We start from the raw sequence: 18,569 nt of genomic DNA, 5'->3' as shown, positions 1-18,569 counted from the left end.
GGAATGTGTCTGCTGACCGAGAGGCACAGGGTGAAAGTTTGCCCAATGATGACGAATAGGGGGCGGATCGAACTGCGCATGTGTCCGCCCGCCGCGGCGAACGCGAACACGCTAAGTTCGCCGGGAACTGTTCGTACATCACTATAACCAGACAAAGAGACCCTGAAGTAGCAGTTAGAGAGGTAGGAAGAGTACTACTATAAGAGAGCAATGCCACCAAGGACAAGGTTGTGAAGGGTGAGGAGGAGAAACAGGTGATCAACATTGTCGAAAGCTGTAGAAAGTTCAAAAAGAATAAGTAGGAAATGATGGCTTTTGGATTTTGCCATCACTAAGTTGTCACTACTGTGATTCCAACCTTTGTGTTTATTTTAATTTGTATCATTGTTTCTTAAGTTACAGCAATATGAGTTGTTATGGTATTGATAAATATTAGATAAAATGTAATTTTTGTAATTACTAGTATAAGAGGAACTTTTACTTCTACAGTAGTGAGAATTCCTTGTTCCTTCACAGCAATAAACTCTATTTCATTATTTAGACGAGTGTATAATGCAGTAGAGGTAAGTAAAAACATGTTACCTCCATTGCACTTCTGTGTTATAGCAACTACACCACACTGTGATGCCCCAGGGTGTGCACATGGATTCTCAGGCAAAATTTAAAAATTTTGTATGAGTGCACAAATGCTTACAATGTTCTTCAGCAGTGCTGTACAAACGCCTGCATTGCCAGATGCATGCTGCTCAAGTTAAGTAATTCATATACTTTACCTTACCTTGGCTATCAAAATATGTAAGTAAAAAAAAAAAATGAAAGAAAAGAAAACAAATTAAATTTTTTTTTGAAAATGATGGTCAGAGGACCACAACCGGGGGGGTAGGATGATGGAGACACAATTAATGGCTGGCAGGGTGGAGAGAAAATTGTGGTGGTGGGACATAATGGGGAGAAAGCAAAATAATGTGGGAAAGGGAACAATACTTGAGAGGACTAAAGAGAGACACTTAAGAGAGCTATATGAACAGATACAAACCAGCACAAGAGGTTATTTACAAATTTAGTAACAATACTCCTAAAGGCTTGTCTGAGTATTACAGGATTCATTAAAGGGGACGTCATCTATGAAGGGGCGACGACATTAATTTGTACATTGTAGAAGCATGTAGAATTCTGAATTTAGTTTGATACAACATTGTTTTAAATTAAGGCATGTAAACAGATAATGTGCTTAGAATACAGATATTGTTATTCTGCAATAATGAGTATATTCTGTACTACAGAGAGTGCAGAATTATTAGGCAAGTTGTATTTTTGAGGATTAGTTTTATTATTGAACAACAACCATGTTCTCAATGAACCCAAAAAACTAATTAATATCAAAGCTGAATATTTTTGGAAGTAGTTTTTAGTTTGTTTTTAGTTATAGCTATTTTAGGGGGATATCTGTGTGTGCAGGTGACTATTACTGTGCATAATTATTAGGCAACTTAACAAAAAACAAATATATACCCATTTCAATTATTTATTTTTACCAGTGAAACCAATATAACATCTCAACATTCACAAATATACATTTCTGACATTCAAAAACATAACAAAAACAAATCAGTGACCAATATAGCCACCTTTCTTTGCAAGGACACTCAAAAGCCTGCCATCCATGGATTCTGTCAGTGTTTTGATCTGTTCACCATCAACATTGCGTGCAGCAGCAACCACAGCCTCCCAGACACTGTTCAGAGAGGTGTACTGTTTTCCCTCCTTGTAAATCTCACATTTGATGATGGACCACAGGTTCTCAATGGGGTTCAGATCAGGTGAACAAGGAGGCCATGTCATTAGATTTTCTTCTTTTATACCCTTTCTTGCCAGCCACGCTGTGGAGTACTTGGACGCGTGTGATGGAGCATTGTCCTGCATGAAAATCATGTTTTTCTTGAAGAATGCAGACTTCTTCCTGTACCACTGCTTGAAGAAGGTGTCTTCCAGAAACTGGCAGTAGGACTGGGAGTTGAGCTTGACTCCATCCTCAACCCGAAAAGGCCCCACAAGCTCATCTTTGATGATACCAGCCCAAACCAGTACTCCACCTCCACCTTGCTGGCGTCTGAGTCGGACTGGAGCTCTCTGCCCTTGACCAATCCATCCATCTGGCCCATCAAGACTCACTCTCATTTCATCAGTCCATAAAACCTTAGAAAAATCAGTCTTGAGATATTTCTTGGCCCAGTCTTGACGTTTCAGCTTGTGTGTCTTGTTCAGTGGTGGTCGTCTTTCAGCCTTTCTTACCTTGGCCATGTCTCTGAGTATTGCACACCTTGTGCTTTTGGGCACTCCAGTGATGTTGCAGCTCTGAAATATGGCCAAACTGGTGGCAAGTGGCATCTTGGCAGCTGCACGCTTGACTTTTCTCAGTTCATGGGCAGTTATTTTGCGCCTTGGTTTCTCCACACGCTTCTTGCGACCCTGTTGACTATTTTGAATGAAACGCTTGATTGTTCGATGATCACGCTTCAGAAGCTTTGCAATTTTAAGAGTGCTGCATCACTCTGCAAGATATCTCACTATTTTTGATTTTTCTGAGCCTGTCAAGTCCTTCTTTTGACCCATTTTGCCAAAGGAAAGGAAGTTGCCTAATAATTATGCACACCTGATATAGGGTGTTGATGTCATTAGACCACACCCCTTCTCATTACAGAGATGCACATCACCTAATATGCTTAATTGGTAGTAGGCTTTCGAGCCTATACAGCTTGGAGTAAGACAACATGCATAAAGAGGATGATGTGGTCAAAATACTCATTTGCCTAATAATTCTGCACTCCCTGTAGGTTTGTGTGGTTATATAAATTAAGAGAAGGCATAAAAAGTGTAGGGAAAATTATAAATGATACTCAAGAGAAAATTATGGAAGCATAATCCAGAAAGAGATTATGGTAGGATATACAGAACTGGGTAAAATATTAAACCAATATAACAAAAGAAGTGCAAGAACAGTACAAAGCAGCATTGACAAAGATCAAAACACTAAAATAATAGAGGGAGTAATGAATTCAAGAATATGTTATAGAATGAAAAAATACTGCAAACTTATTTACCTGTGTGTTTCTGCACTAGCTTAATCACTGTTGTTGAATTTCCCACTGAATTCTGGGCATAGCAACGATAAATGTCATTAAGTTCCTCTAAACTAACTTTATTTATCCTGGTTGTCAGGAAACACTGTGTACCTTCAACGTCTTTTTCATTGTTACTTGAAAAGAAAAGGGAACATTGAGCATATATAGGGAACATATTTAATATGTATTACAATATTACATCAAAACACTATTTGGGGGGAATTTATTATTGGCATCAACAGATTGGATTTTCATTTTCATCTTACTAGAAATGCATAAAGATAACATACTTTAACAGACACAGTACACTACCTGTCTGTAATTCAAAAGCCGAACTAGTAATACAAATGAACGAATGGCACATTCATTCATACGCATTTGTTAGTTCGGCTCAGTCCCATCAGATTTGATGTGAGTGAGCAGAACTAACAAATGAAAACAGAATGAATATGCCATTCGTTCATTCGGTTACTACATTTGGCTACAAGAAGACCGTGAGTGCAGCCAAATTTTTATGTACAATATAGGTTTGGGTAGAGAAAATTCCCCCCTTTTTCCTTTTTTTTATTCTGTACCTTTTTCATTAGTTGATTTTGAGTTTTTTCAAAAATATAATAAATATTATTTGAAAAGAAATCTGTAAAGAGAAAAAAATTGTTCGGGAAGTTTATCTGTGTGGTACAATATAAATTAAAGATTTGTATCCATTAACTTTCCACTTAAGTTCTTCTGTTGTTTTTTTCTTCTGATGGGAGGAACATTGATTGTTTAGGAAAATATTAAAAGGGTGGGATGGGAGTCCATATATGTAGAAACCTGACGAGAACTGAAAGCATTGCGTGACAAAGAGTGATATGAGAGTTTATGTATGTAACTGAGAATTGCAGAGAATGAACATATTTACATATTTAGATCAAAAATAATTTATTTGGAAAAATATCTGTAAAATGTTTCCTATATTGATGAAAATGGAAATAATTTAGCAATTCCTTTGTAAATTCTCCACAATTCCTGCTGAAGAAATAATCCTAATACTATTTTCTCTAACTCCCAAAAAACGAGGTTAAGGAGGCATTACATATTTGCCGAAGGTTGCATACCCGTTATAGCCTATAACATGCAATTTACTCCATTACAATACTGTATCATTCTTTGTTCCTTGAATGCGTTCTCCCGTAGTTACCATCTGTTAGTTTCTTCAAGGAGGATTTCTTTAGATTCTGAATCCAGCTTCGTCCATTTTATATATGGTTTGAATATTCTCTCATAGCCAAAATGTACTCTACATATAAGTTGAAGAGGTTTTTCTGTATGCATAAAAAGAAATGATGGACATTTGAATTTGCTCCCATTTTGAATTACACATTTCATTCACATTTTCTAGGATTTAGGAGAGTGTTTACTTTTGAATTAGGCATTGTTGTGATTCATCAATCATTAACCCCTTAAGGACCGGCCTGTTTTTGCGATGTTTGTACGTTAAGGACCAGAGCAGTTTTAACACTTTTGTGGTGTTGGTGTTTAGCTGTAATTTTCCGCTCTCTCATTTACGGTTCCCATACAAGTTATATATTGTTTTTTTCACGACGAGAAGGGCTTTCTTTACATACCATTATTTGTATTATGTCATATATTGTATTAAAAAAAAAATAAAAAAAATATGGTGAAAAATTTTAAAAAAAACATGTTTTTGGACTTTTACTTGAAAAATCTTTTACTTATCTACAAAAGCTAATGAAAAAAACTGCTAAATTGATTCAAAATTTTGTCCCGAGTTTAAAAACACCCAGTGTTTACATGCTTTATTGCTTTTTTTTGCAAGTTATAGGCCTATAAATACAAGTAGGAAATTGCTGTTTCAATATATATATATTTTAAATGTATCAATAGTGACATTGTAACACCGTTATCTGTCATAAATGCCCGAAACACACCTAACATGTACATATTTTTTTTAAAGTAGACAACCCAGGGTATTCAAAATGGGGTATGTCCAGTCTTTTTTAGTAGCCACCTAGTCACAAACACTGGCCAAAGTTAGCATTTATATTTGTTTGTGTGTTAAAAATGCAAAAAACGCTAACTTTGGCCAGTGTTTGTGACTAGGTGGCTACTAAAAAAGGCTGAACATACCCCATTTGCAATACCTTGGGTTGTCTTCTTTTGCAAATGGTATGCCATCATGGGGCTAATTCTCATTCCTTGGCTACCATACGCTCTCAAAGGCAACCTAACCAATCTGACAAATTTCAATAAAAAAAAAAAGTAAAATCAAGCCTTATGTTTGACCCTGTAACTTTCACAAACACTATAAAACATCTACATGTGGGGTACTGTTATACTCAGGAGACTTCGCTGAACACAAATATGAGTGTATCAGAACAGTAAAATATATCACAGCAATAATATCCTCAGTGAAAGAGCTGTTTGTGTGTGAAAAATGCAAAAAACTTCACTTTCACTGACAATATCATCGCTGTGATGTGTTTTACTGTTTTGAAACACTAATATTTGTGTTCAGCGAAGTCTCCTGAGTAAAACAGTACCCCCATGTACAGGATTTAGGGTGTCATAGAAAGTTACAGGGTTAAACACAGTGCTAGCAAATGAAATTATCTGGACTTTCGGCCTGGGTTGGCAGGCAGGTCCCTCGAATTGCAATCATTAAAATTACTTAATTAGGTAAAAATATTACATAAATCCGCACGTATAATTTTAATATATATACATATTTATATATTTGACGTCTACGTGTATATTTATGAAATTATTTATGTAATTATGTATGTGACATATGTATATTTCGTATTATTTTTATTTATTTATTTATACATAGATATATATATCATTACATTCTAAGTGTATTTTGATATAAATATATATATATATATCAATATCAAAAAATACTGTTAGAATAAAATTGCATATATATATATAATTTTTTTTTAATTATTAAAAATTATTTTTATTTTTTGTTATTTATTTTTATTAACATATTATTTGTATTTTATAATAATATATATATACCATATATATAGTTATTATATATATTGTATATATTCGTGTGTAATTTAAATATAAGTGTATTTTTATATTAATATACGTATATATAAATATAAAAATACACTTACTATGACATTATATATATGATACATATACATATATTATATATAGGTATATATAGATATAATACATGTATATATATCATATATATATACACATATTATTATTTTTTTTACACTGATTGTTTTTTTTTTAAACTTTATTTTATGATTTTACACTTGCAGGGAGACTGCCTGTCAGCACAGACAGTCCCCCTGCAGGCAGATACACAGACACCTATTGCGGTCATGTGATCGAGTGATCACATGGCCGTGGCGTCCTGATCTGCCAAGGGGGGACTGCCCGGGCAGACAGGCAGTCCCCCTGGACCAGGAGGAGAGCTGATCGCCGCCGTGGGACCGACGGCGATCAGGTAAGTTGCCCAAAACCGTTATGACGGTCCAAACGCACGTTTTACCGCTGACGGTCCTGAACCGTCAGCGGTCCTTAAAGGGTTAAAGGTTCATGTGGCTAAAGTTTAGAACTATTCTCCTCAGGGCTGAATTTCCCATCAGACAGAGTAGGTGCCTATCCTGTAGGGGCACCTATTTACCGCATTAATAATGTGCATATACAACATATTTGGAGCTTATGTAGATGTAAAATTCAGTGCTGCCCCAGCTCCTCCATTGTCTGTGTTTGAGGCTGGACAGGAAGTGGAAGGGATGACTTTCCATCTGCTCACTAACAGCCTCCCACACAGGAAATACCTTGCAGCATTGTTAGAGACAGCATTGCAGAATGCACACTGCACAACAGCTAGTCTACTGCAGTTTTAGTATCAATCATAGGAGGGTGAGTACTTTGAAAATAACGGTTCAAACTCCACATGTCTGTACCCTAAACACTAATTTTTTTCTTAATCCTAAATGGAACCCCTCCAAAAACATAAACACACAATTTTCTTTGTGCCAAATGCACTTAAAGTCTAAACCTGAAACAAAACCCTTTACCTTAATACTAGGTTTAACTCATCTTAAAACACTAAATATTAAATTTAACTCCACTGTGTTTTTGGGCTGTATATTATATGTGTGTGTGTGTGTTTGTGTGTGTGTTTATAGGGCCTTTAGAGTGTGTGTGCCTAGTGGTGTGTTGCGTTTGCATGTAAGGACTGTATTTCATGTATCTAGGAATTGCAGGGGGTGCCATTGTGTGTATGCGTATAGGTGTTGTGCACATGTGTGTATTGGTGTGGTAATAATAGGCAAAAATTCTAAACATCCCGTATACCACAACTATAACCCATTTCAAGCATTTCTTTCTTATTAACACTCAACTCCTTGTATATTTTAACTCTGATATTAACCAAACAAACGAGAATTGATAATTTCACAATAATATATGTACAGTGAGACCTTGGTTTACAAATGCCTTGGTTAACATAATTTTCGGTTTACAAATGAAAATCCATTGTTTACAAAAAAATGTTGCAATACAAAGCGAGTTTCCCTAGGATGCATTGCACCTGAGAGATTTATAGCACCGCCCCCTGCATGCTGGAGCCTGTGGGTAGCACATGGCATCGAGTGTGGAGGTGTTGGAGCGGCTTTTGCATCGAGATTTGGAGCCATTCTGGAAATTGATTTCAGTTGTTTTGGGACTTTTTGGTGCATTTCTCAAGCTGTGGAAAGGTAGGGAGCTGAGCTCCGTTGTTTGCATTACTTTTATTGTGTGTTCTGCATTTTGACATTTTTCTGACCTCCAGAACAGAATAATTGGTTTTCAATGCATTCCTATGGGAAACCGCATTTCGGTTTACAAATTTTTCGCAATAAGAAATGTCCTGGAGAACGCATTAAATTCATAAACCGAAGTCTCACTGTACATTGTTTACTTTTGTAGTGCCAGGTATCTCAAAAGAAAGGGAAACAAAATATATAAAATAGTGAAGTATGTTTTAACAGTAAGCTAAAATATAGTGTAACAGGGATAAACTCACACTTTAGAGAGCGGCTGAGAGCCACACGTGTTTCACCTTGGGGTTTCACCACAAGTTCTGCTTTTTAGTTAATCTTGTTACATTTATTTTATTTGGGATTTATTTGGGATTGTATACTCTATTACCCATTGGCTTCCTGGTCCTGCAAATCTCAGGTGGGGATCATACCACCAACATTCTAAACACCAGAGCAGGTCCATGCTCTGGGAAATGTAAGTGGGATACCTACTTTTATATTTTTAATACTGTCTGCTGCTTTATTGTACCATTGGATATTTCCACTTTTTGTCTTCACATTATCTATCTACTGGAGCAATACCATCGTTGCTGAATTATATCCTTAGACGGGGATTATACCGTCCACGCTGAAAACTAAAGTGTGAGTTTATCCCTGTTACACCACTTGAGATACCTGGCACTACAAAAGTAAACAATGTATGTATATTATTGTGACATTATCAATTTTCTTTAGGCGAAATCTACTTTTGTTTGTTTGATTTTTATGTTTTCACAAGGTTGGGGACTCTTTGCAAGATTTGCTGCCTGTATACTGGATTTAGTGAGCACCTAACTCTTGCACGTTTTTTTTAGTATTCTGATATTAACCACTATAAACCACCCTTTACCATAACCACTGCTAATATTATCTTGAACCCTGTATGCATTTACATAACTGCATACACTCAGTATACCTACAGATTTAAACACAATACAATAATAAATATGAAGAACAAGGAGATTTTGGTTGAAATTTTTTTTGTTTTTGTTTTGGTATAAGAATCCTCTATTCACTCACTACACTTTTGCATTCTTATCATCTAGTTTGTAATCCCATTCATATGTATATTTTTGTAATTGCGCTTTGTCTTATTTGTGATGGAGACTTTTCTTAGGTATGGTGAATACTTGAGTATTAAATTTTGCAAACAGCGTGTACTATTTGTGATTGTAGTTTGACTTCTCTTATATAGAGAATAAACTGCTATTTTGCATTTCTTAAAGATTATTTGTTTTTTTTAACCTGGTGTGCTTCTGTATTGTGTTACATTGTATGGATTGTGCCCTGAAGGAAACAGAGTAGTTACAGTAAGCACCCCTTGGCTGCAATCTGTGTTTGCTTTGGTGTGAGTGCCCTCCAACAAACCAATCTGAATGTTAGGGGTCATTGACAAACTGTTATTTACTAAATTAACAACTTAGTCTGTCTGTTCAAGTGTTGTCAGTTTTCACACCGTGCATCACTGTAACCAGCTTGGGCAGTGTGATTCAATGACGATGAGTGATTTTAAAATGCACTTGATATGAGAGATATACACTGATCAGGCAAAACATTAAAACTGCTGACAGGTGAAGTGAATGACATTGATTATATCATTACATTGGCACTTGTAAAGTGGTGGGATATATCAGGCAGCAAGTGAACAGTCGGTTTTTCATGTGTTACAAGTAGGAAAAATGGGCAGGCAAAAAAGACCTGAGTTACTTTGACAAGGGCACCTACAAAACAGCAAGTCTTGCAGGGTAACCAGTGATCCAGTATCAGAATTACGGGTGCAAAAGGTTAATTAAAGCATGTGTGGAGAGAAGGCTAGCCCATATGGTCCCATCACACAGAACAGCTACGGTCGCTCAAATTTCCCTTAGGCTGAATTTTATAGCATGACAGGAGGCTTCATATTTGCTTAAGTCTCTCTTTACTAGAACTCCACAGCAGCACATTAACATAGAGAGATAAAGCCAATCACAAAAAAGTAAGGAAACCATAAAAGGCCCCTCCCAACCAACTACTTCCTCTTTCTTTGCTGCTCCACATCAAGCACAGGTCAGAGTACCACTGCCTCCTGTTAACATTGGGTGACTGGATATTTTATTGCATTTTACAGTTTTTTCCTGTATAGATTTCTGTCTATTTCTGTATTTTGTGCGATTGTTTTGTTGTGTGGGGGTGTTTTGCATGGTTTCTCTCTGCTTGGGGCTTACTCTATGGGCTCTGCAGGATTGGGGGACTGTCTGCCTACCCCTCTCTCTACTTATTTTTCCTGCCCTCACTGCCTACCCTACCCCTTCCCCCCAAACTCGTTTTACTTGCGGTCAGCAGGGATCGGTCCTCCGACCGCCTCCCGCTGACGACCGCGATGATCCCACGTGTTGGCCCCCACCCGATGGCTCCGCCCGCAGAGCGGGAGCTGTCTCCTGTTTCTCTCACCCTGAAACCTAATGCCTGAAACCTGCCCTCAGCATGTTGCCTGCATGCTCTGATTGACCTGCCTTGGCTATACCACATTATTTGGCCTGCTCTGTTTGTGCCCATATAACTAGCCTGCTTTGGCTGTGCCCTGGATTGGGCTGCTTTGACTGTGCCCTATTGATTGGCATGCTTTGTCTGTGCCCCCTGATTTGGCCTGTGCTGTCTGTGCCATTCTCTGTGTACGCCTGGCGGCTCCATACTCTCATTTGGACCCTGCATGCACTAGCTTACTTGCCTCTGCCACTATTAGGGGTGCTGCCCCAATTACCTGCTGGCGACACCGGTCCTCTATGCCCATATGTGTCACCTTGTCCACGACTCCTTGATCATGGATCCATCTATCCAGGAGCAGAATCTGCAGTCCATCAGTAATGTGGCAGTAGCGACCTCCGTGGAAAAGGCCTTGGCTAGGGCCCTACCTCTAACTCAACCAGAGTGGGGCGCTAGGGGATTCCCCCAGATGGCAGACGACTCGGCTGAGTCAGACTCTCCTATGAGAGATCAGGCAAGTGCGCAGGGGCACTTCTGGAAGGGGCGACGGCTATGGCCATGGACGAAGACACTTTCCTGGACGCCACGGACAAACCCCTGTTCAGCCCTCGGACCATTCGACACCCCAGGTCCTCCGAATGGTCCCTCCCCGAACATTTAGCACAATTAGTGCATTACTGGGTCCGCTCTGGTTTTGGAGGTTCGCAGGAAGCTTCGGGCAGAATGCCCCAGACTTGTACTGCCGGAGAAGGTCGCCACAACCCGGGAAATCGATCCCCTGGTTTCTACATACATGACCCATAATGGGCAAGATCTAAAGAAAGGAGTTGAGCGCAGCCTACGCTTGGCGCAGGACAGGATATTGGACATGCTGGGTCCCCTATGCAGGATGTTAATGTTGGTGGATGAGGCCTACTCGGAAGGGGCTACCCTGAACCCAGCCGCCATGCAGGACTGGGCTTTGCGCTCTATTTGCCTGATGGGCAATATGAATGTGGCGCTCTCCATGGAACGCAGGAAGGCGGTGGATAACAAGTTGTCAGATTTGGGGTTGAAGGGATTGGGCCCCTTGGCTAAAGGTCTTGTGTTCGGGGAACCGTTCATAAAAGAACTGCACAAACATGTGAACCTGTTCACTTTCCTGGACAAGGCGCAGACCTACATGAAGAGGGTCTTTCATCCGCAGACTTCACGGGTTTTTGGCAGGACTCCAGACGCTTCTGGCCTTTTGGCCGTCGAGGATCCCATGGACCATAATTTTTCCACTCCGACCAGCCCGGCCCTTCTACTCTCAGAGGTCAGACAGTGGTAGAGGAAATCGTGCCAGAGGACTTGCAAGATTCTCTTCAGGTGAGAGCAACTCCTGCCATTTCTCCTTTCTCCATGTTGCATGCGGGCTGACTGTTTCACTGCAGGGACAGGTGGTGGAAGGTGCCCTCAGACGAATGGGTTCTTTGGGGATATGTCATAGATTTTCATTCCCCTCCAACTCAGGTGCACTGATAGAGCCCTGATAGATGTGGAAATTCTGGCCCTTTTTGACAAGGGCACGGTACAGTGGGCTCCGGACACGCAAGGTTTTTTCAGCTCGATTTTTCTGGTAAGAAAAAAAATCTTGAAAATTTCCCTTGGTGATCAATCTACGGGAAGTGAACGCCTTCGTTGTCTACCACCATTTGAAGATGGAGGGCATCCATCTCCGGCGGGACCTCTCCCGACCAGGAGATTGGACCTGAAGGACTACTACCTCTCAGTCCCCGTGGACGCCGAGTGCCGCAGGTTCCTCCGCTTCCTCAGGAAAGGCAGACTTTGCCAATTCTGTCTTCCCTTTGGCCTCAGCTCGACTCTGTGGTGCTTCACCAAGCTCTTAAAACCGGTGATTGCTCACATCCGATCGGAAGGCGTCCGTTGTATTGTCTACCTGGACGATCTGCTGTTGTCAGACGCACTCTGCGGTCTCCTTACTCGAACACCTGGGGTTCGTGGTCAACCAGGAGAAGTCAGTTCTTGGGTTTAGAAGTAGACGTGAAGGAATGTGTCCTGCGTCTGCCTCTATCCAAGATAGCGACCATCCGAAAGGAAATCTGGAGGATCCTACTTCAAGATCTGATTCCCCTGCGAATGTTGACTTGAGTAGTGGGTCTCCTCTCGGCCTCGATCCAGGCGATCTACCCGGTCCCACTTCATTACAGGGCCATGCAGCAGCTGAAGGTCTGTTTTCTACGACCTTCCTACGACCAGATGATTCCCCTTTCCTCGGACGTGAAGACAGAACTGCACTGGTGGCTCCTTAACATGTCGGCCTGGAATGGTAAGGCAATCTTCGGTCCAACACCAGATTTTGTGCTAGAGTTGGATGCGAGTCTTTGGGGGGACCATGGTCGGAGATGGAGTCGGAGTTCCACATCAACTGCCTGGAACTGATTGCAGGATCATTTGCGATTTGGAGTCTGGCAAACCACCTTTTGGATTGCTGCGTCCTCATTTGTCTCGGCGGTGCAGTACATCAACTGCTTGGGAGGTGCCCGTTCTCGGAGGTGATGAAGGAGATTTACAGCTTCTGCTTCCAGCGCAACATCACCCTCCAGGCGGAGTATCTGCCAGGGGAGTTGAATCTGACGGCGGATTGGTTCTCCAGACATTGGATGGACGCCAGCGATTGGAAACTCCTTCGGCCCATCTTCCTCAAACTCATGGAACAGAGGGGTCCATTCACAGTGGATCTTTTCACCTCCCAGACGAACTATCAGGTCCTGATCTACTTCAGCTGGCTCCCGGATCCGGCGTGCTTAGCGGTGGGCGCTTTTCTTCAGGCATGGCCTTCTCGGAGAGTTTATGCATTTCCTCTGTTTGCTATGATTCTGATTCCCAGGGTATTGCTGCCAGTTCGACGTCAGCGTGTGTCTTTGGTGTTGCCTGGTTTCTGGAGCTCCTGGATCTTTCCCATCGGGATCCACTGCTCCTGCCGTCACCTCTGTTGCTCCTCTTGGACTCCCAGGGGCAATCCTCATCCCCTCGTGAGGGACAGCCACCTACACTTGGTGGCCTGGACTCTTTCAGGGGAGCCTGGAATGTTGAGGCGTTATCGTAGTCGGCTAAGGACCTCCTCTGGGATTCCTGGATCCCGGGGACTAGGAGATGTTATTTATCAGCATGGGGCTCCTGGTGTTGATGGTGTCTGCAACGGGATACCGATCCCTTTATGGGCCCTGTAACTGTAACAGTCACCAGGGGACTTGTGGAACAGTTTACCAGGAGTTGGAGCCCAGTTGCAGGAGATGGCACAAGGAGCAGACAAAATCCAAAAAAACACAGTACAGATAAAGGGGTAATCCAAAGGCAGGGTCAGGCGAGAAGCAGAAGTCAGGGCTGGCAGCGGAGTAACAAAGTCGGTAAATCAGGCAGAGGTCAAAGTCCAGGAAATCAGTCAGTAGTGTTGCAAAGATCCGGCAGGAAACACCAAGCAGGCATAATGACCAGATACTAGGTTTCAGGCAGGGCTGGATTTTACAGCCTACTAATTAGATGCAGCTGACCCTAATTGGAAAATGCTGGAGCAGTGAGTTCAAACCCAGTCAGGTCTCTTAAAGGGGCAGTCAAGCCTTGCTGTCTGCAGGGCTCGGGCTGAGTCGTGACAGAGCCCCCCCCCCCCCCCCACAAGGAGTGACCTCCGGGGGTGAACAAACATGGCATTAACTAGTCCAGTTCAGGTTCAGACAGGAAATCCAGGTCTGTATAGGCATCAGAATCATCAGGATCTGAGAGGGTTGGAACATTTTTCAGATTGTTATTCTTTGAGAAGGCAGTGGAAGCAAGGAGCCTGCTCAAAGACCTTTAGATCTTGCCTGCGGACCACGGTTCCATTGGAGGCAATTGTCAGGATCCCGCGGGCGGCTGCAAGGGGAGGCTGCAGTCCGATCGCGGCACTCACCCTCCAGCCGTCCGCGGTCCCCTTCTCCACGTGGGTTCGGCGAGCGGCATCCCTCCAGCCTCGGATGCCGCCCGCGTCTTCCTCCACGCCCCCCAGCGGCAGCATGCATGACGCTGCACGCTGGAAGACTGTCCAAGATATGTCACGCCGGGGTCAGTCACCTGACCCGGCATTAAAGGCACAGTGCCTCAATCACAGTGGGAGGTTTAGATATCTCCCACGTGTGATTGTTAATTCTGATTGGAAATTATCCAATCAGAATTAACCTGATGGTTTAAATACTTACCTTTCCTGTTCCTCCCTGCCCTGTTGTGGTCTTTGCTTTATAGTATTGATTCTGAACGTGTGCTTTCTGGTTACGTACTCTCTGGCTTGTTTATCTGACTTTGTGACTTTCTCCTACCCTTTGACCTCGGCTTGTTTCTCGTTATTCTGTTTTCTGGTTCCCCCTTACTCGGCTTGTCTCCTGACTATTCTGTGTGTGCTTAGCCCGGCCACTCTAAGGACCGGTAATGCACACTTTCTGTGTGTGTGTCTGTGTGTGTGTTAGCGTGTTGGGTTCCCCGAATCGTGACAGCAATTACAAAGTCTGGGGACAGATCCTCTGTGTTAGAGCAGGAAACTTTAGGGGAGACAGAAGCTGAGGATTGGAAGGTAGCCACAGCAGTCTCCTTTTGAGGCTCTGGAACAGGAGCAGGGTTTGCCAGTGCTGTGATGGTGCCATTGGTCTGGTTAGGTGGTGTTTGTGGTCCAGTAGCATGCAGAGTTGAACAAAAAAGAGACCATTATTGACTTGTAGGATGGTGACACATAGTCCCCACATGGCTATGTTTAGGGCGAGGAGGATGTATCGGGCAATAGCTGATATAGTGGCCTCCCTTGCCACAATAGAAGAAAAGGCCTTTGGCTCTGCTTGTGGCTTTTTCATTTACTGTGAGCATGGTATTCAATGTTCCAATTTGCATGGGTTCCTCTGTGTCCATGGTGGGGACAAGGGTATAGGTCTCACCAGCAGGTTTGGAACGTTGATGGGGAAAAAAGCTGGTTTCAAATTGCTCCTGCTTTCTTTCTCTGAACCGGCGATCTAGCTGGGTGACCAGAAGGTGAATGAAGTGGGTACCCCAACTCTGGCTTGTTCATCTTTTAATGCCTCAGACAGACCAGTCTCATTATAACCGTTGTCAGCAACTGGCTCCCGGAATTCTGTAGTATAATCCTCCACTGGTCTTCTCCCTTGCTGGAGGGAACGGAGGGCAGAGCGTGCAGCAGAGGGTCTCAGGGTGTCATGGTATAATGTACGCATTGCAGCAGCAAAGGAGTCCCATGAGTCCAGTATTGGACTGTTGGAGTGCAGGAGTTGGTGTGCCCAGGTTTGGGGTTTACCCGACAGCAGGGCAATTGTAGTGCGAACCTTCACATAATCATTGGGGTATGTGCATGGTTTTGAAGTGAAAAGCAGTTCACCGACTGTGATAAATAATTGCAGTTCAGTCTTTTTCCCAGTGAACTTGCCAGGTAATGCAATATCAGGTTCAGGAGCATGGTGTGTGTTCCCCTTTAACTCAGCAAAACCACGTTGCAATTCACTTACGGTTTCGGACAGGAGGGTCACTTGCTGTGTGAGGATAGTCAGGACATTCAACATCTCCACGGGCTCCATGGTAATGATCTGGTCATTATTTAACAGTCACCAGGGGACTTATGGAACAGTTTACCAGGAGTTGGAGCCCAGTTGCAGGAGATGGCACAAGGAGGAGACAACATCCAAAGGCAGGGTCAGGCGAGAAGTAGAATTCAGGGCTGGCAGCGGAGTAACAAAGTCGGTAAATCAGGCAGAGGTCAGAGTCCAGGAAATCAGTCAATAGTGTAGCAAAGATCCGGAAGCAAACACCGAACAGGCAAAATGTGGCGAGATTGGCAAATGTGGCAGCCCACGTACTGCTTAGAGGTTTGCCCATTGGTCATGATCCACTAGTCTGCAGACTTCTTTGTGGTATGAGACTGTCGCGACTGCCTTTGCCTAAGTATTCCTCCTTCTGGGACGTGCGCACAGTTTTGTCATTCCGGGATTGGCCTGATAATCAAGACTTCAAGTTCGTCATTTTTTGGCAAAATTTACCCTCTTACTATGTTTTATTTCTTTCAGATGTGTTTCTGATGTCCGGGCCTTCGATGTTGATGCTTTTTCTTTCTCTCTGGAAGGGGTCACCTTCAGGGTGTCTAGACGGACTAAGTCAGATTCGACAGCTATTTTTTATCCGTATTTCCGCAATACTAACTCTGTGTAGCGAGAACTCTGTCTCATTATGTGGTGATTACCGCTTCTCTTTGCTCTTCTTATTCCAGCCATTTGTTGATTTCTTACGTCAGACTTCACAAACGGTCTCATCTCCTACTATGACGCGATGGATTAAATGGTTATTGGCATTGGCGGGGGTGAATTTGACCTCTGGAGCGCATTCTGTTAGAGGCGCGGCGACTTCTGGAGCCTTCATGGCGGGCGCTTCCCTTCAAGACATTATGCGTTCAGCTGACCGGTCACGAGAAGATACCTTTTGCCAATTTTATTTTAGACCATCGGATCATGCTTCATTTGCATTGCTGTCAGAGCGTTAAAACAGCAAATATGAAGCCTTCTGTCATGCTATAAAATTGTAGATTATACTAGCTTTAGTGTAGCTATAATCTTAATTTTATTAATGACAGGAGGTGACTATTTCCTTCGCAGTTTCTCCCTCTACTTGTTTTAAGATTTCAATGACCTATTTTAGTGTTAGTTTGTTCTCCAGGACTGTGGTAGATAGGTCAGGTTATTGTCTATTTAGAGGAAGTCAGAGTGTGTTTTCTGGGATGTTGTACGGTCATTAATTGATTATGGGTATTCATGATTTCACAGTACATTTCATTCACTAATCAGAGTTTTCAACTCTGTTTATCTTGTTTCAGCTTAATGGTTTGGCTACAGATCCAAGTTCCAGTTTTCAGGATAGCGTTCAAGAGTTCATCTACTGATCAACGTTCGCTTCAAGTTTCGGATGACAGTCATCGGCTGATCTCGTTTGGTTCTTCTGCTATCTATTGAGTTGTACATTGTTCATGTACTTTATTTTGTCGCAGCTTAAAAGAGGAAGTAGTTGGTTGGGAGGGGCCTTTTATGGCTTCCTTACTTTTTTGTGATTGTTTTTTTCTCTCTATGTTAATGTGCTGCTGTGGAGTTCTAGTAAAGAGAGACTTAAGCAAATATTCACCTCCTGTCATTAATAAAATTAAGATTATAGTTACACTAAAGCTAGTATAGGCCCTGGGGAGATAGCGCAGCTAAGCGGACAAGGGCACATGTAGGAGTGTGGGGATAGATGCAGGGGAGGGTCTTTGATAGTGGGTGTATTGTGTGGGTGGGGGTTAGGGCTATGTGAGCCAGCAGGGGGGAGGTCTTACCTCAGTGCCACTTGGGATTCGGGCCAGTGAACAGCTTCCCGCCCGCCCACCCCGAGTAGGTTTAGTTAGTCACAGCGAGTCGGGGGTATGTCCTTGCCAATTAAGTGTGGTTATGTTAAGGATGGAATAAGTTCCTCATGTTTACAGGTCTCAGCCTCCCCTGCTTCAAAAGGTTTAACTTTAGGTTGCCTGAGGTCTCGTGCCCATCGAGCGTGGATAAGGTCGGCTGATGGCAGGCATTGGAATATGTTTTTATGACGGGGGGGGAGGTGAGAGGCAGTGGTGTTTAGGAGCCACTGCAGGTTTTTATTGGCAAGGACGGGGGGTTCTCTGTATAGCACTGTATGTTGAGTTGTTATTTATATATATATATATTATTTATGTTTTGTTGCTAACAATTTCGTTACAGAAAGAAGAGTTTAATATATGGAGTTATGGGTGTGTTATACAGTAATTTATTTATGTTATAATAAATGCTGTGGCCTGTTCATCCATACCACGTTGTCTGTCGTTATTGGGGGGAGGTTGAATGGGGTTTAATTATGTTTATGCTTCATCGTAATTCCCCACTACGTACATACAAATCTACAATTCAAGCAAGAAAGACACTCAGAGGAGGGTTTCCTGATAGACATGCAGAGCACAGTCTTCTTAGCTCTATGCTAACCTGCATAGGTTCAACACAGACTGAACTGACTGAGAGAAGGACTCTTCCTAATGCATTAATTGTTCCCCAGTGTGCAGTAAAAATGTAAGATTATAGATTTACACGTTTTTTCCAGCACAAAGGCTTCC

At 42.4% G+C, this 18,569-nt stretch overlaps 1 protein-coding gene across 1 annotated transcript in view; it reads right to left on the bottom strand.

Annotated features, from left to right (window-relative positions):
* The window catches only part of IL18RAP (interleukin 18 receptor accessory protein), a 52,293-nt gene that overhangs the window by 15,391 nt on the left and 18,333 nt on the right, over positions 1-18,569 (bottom strand). The window contains exons 6-7 of the mRNA XM_063458489.1: positions 4,306-4,429; positions 3,102-3,256 (exon numbers count right to left, since the gene is read on the bottom strand). Of these exons, the coding sequence (XP_063314559.1) occupies positions 3,102-3,256; positions 4,306-4,429 (279 nt within the window). The remainder of the gene's footprint in view (positions 1-3,101; positions 3,257-4,305; positions 4,430-18,569) is intronic.

Source organism: Pelobates fuscus, chromosome 1 (assembly GCF_036172605.1).
Source record: "Pelobates fuscus isolate aPelFus1 chromosome 1, aPelFus1.pri, whole genome shotgun sequence".
NCBI lineage: Eukaryota > Metazoa > Chordata > Amphibia > Anura > Pelobatidae > Pelobates > Pelobates fuscus.
Note: the sequence above shows the minus strand (reverse complement) of the source record. Positions and strands in the feature narration are given on the sequence as shown.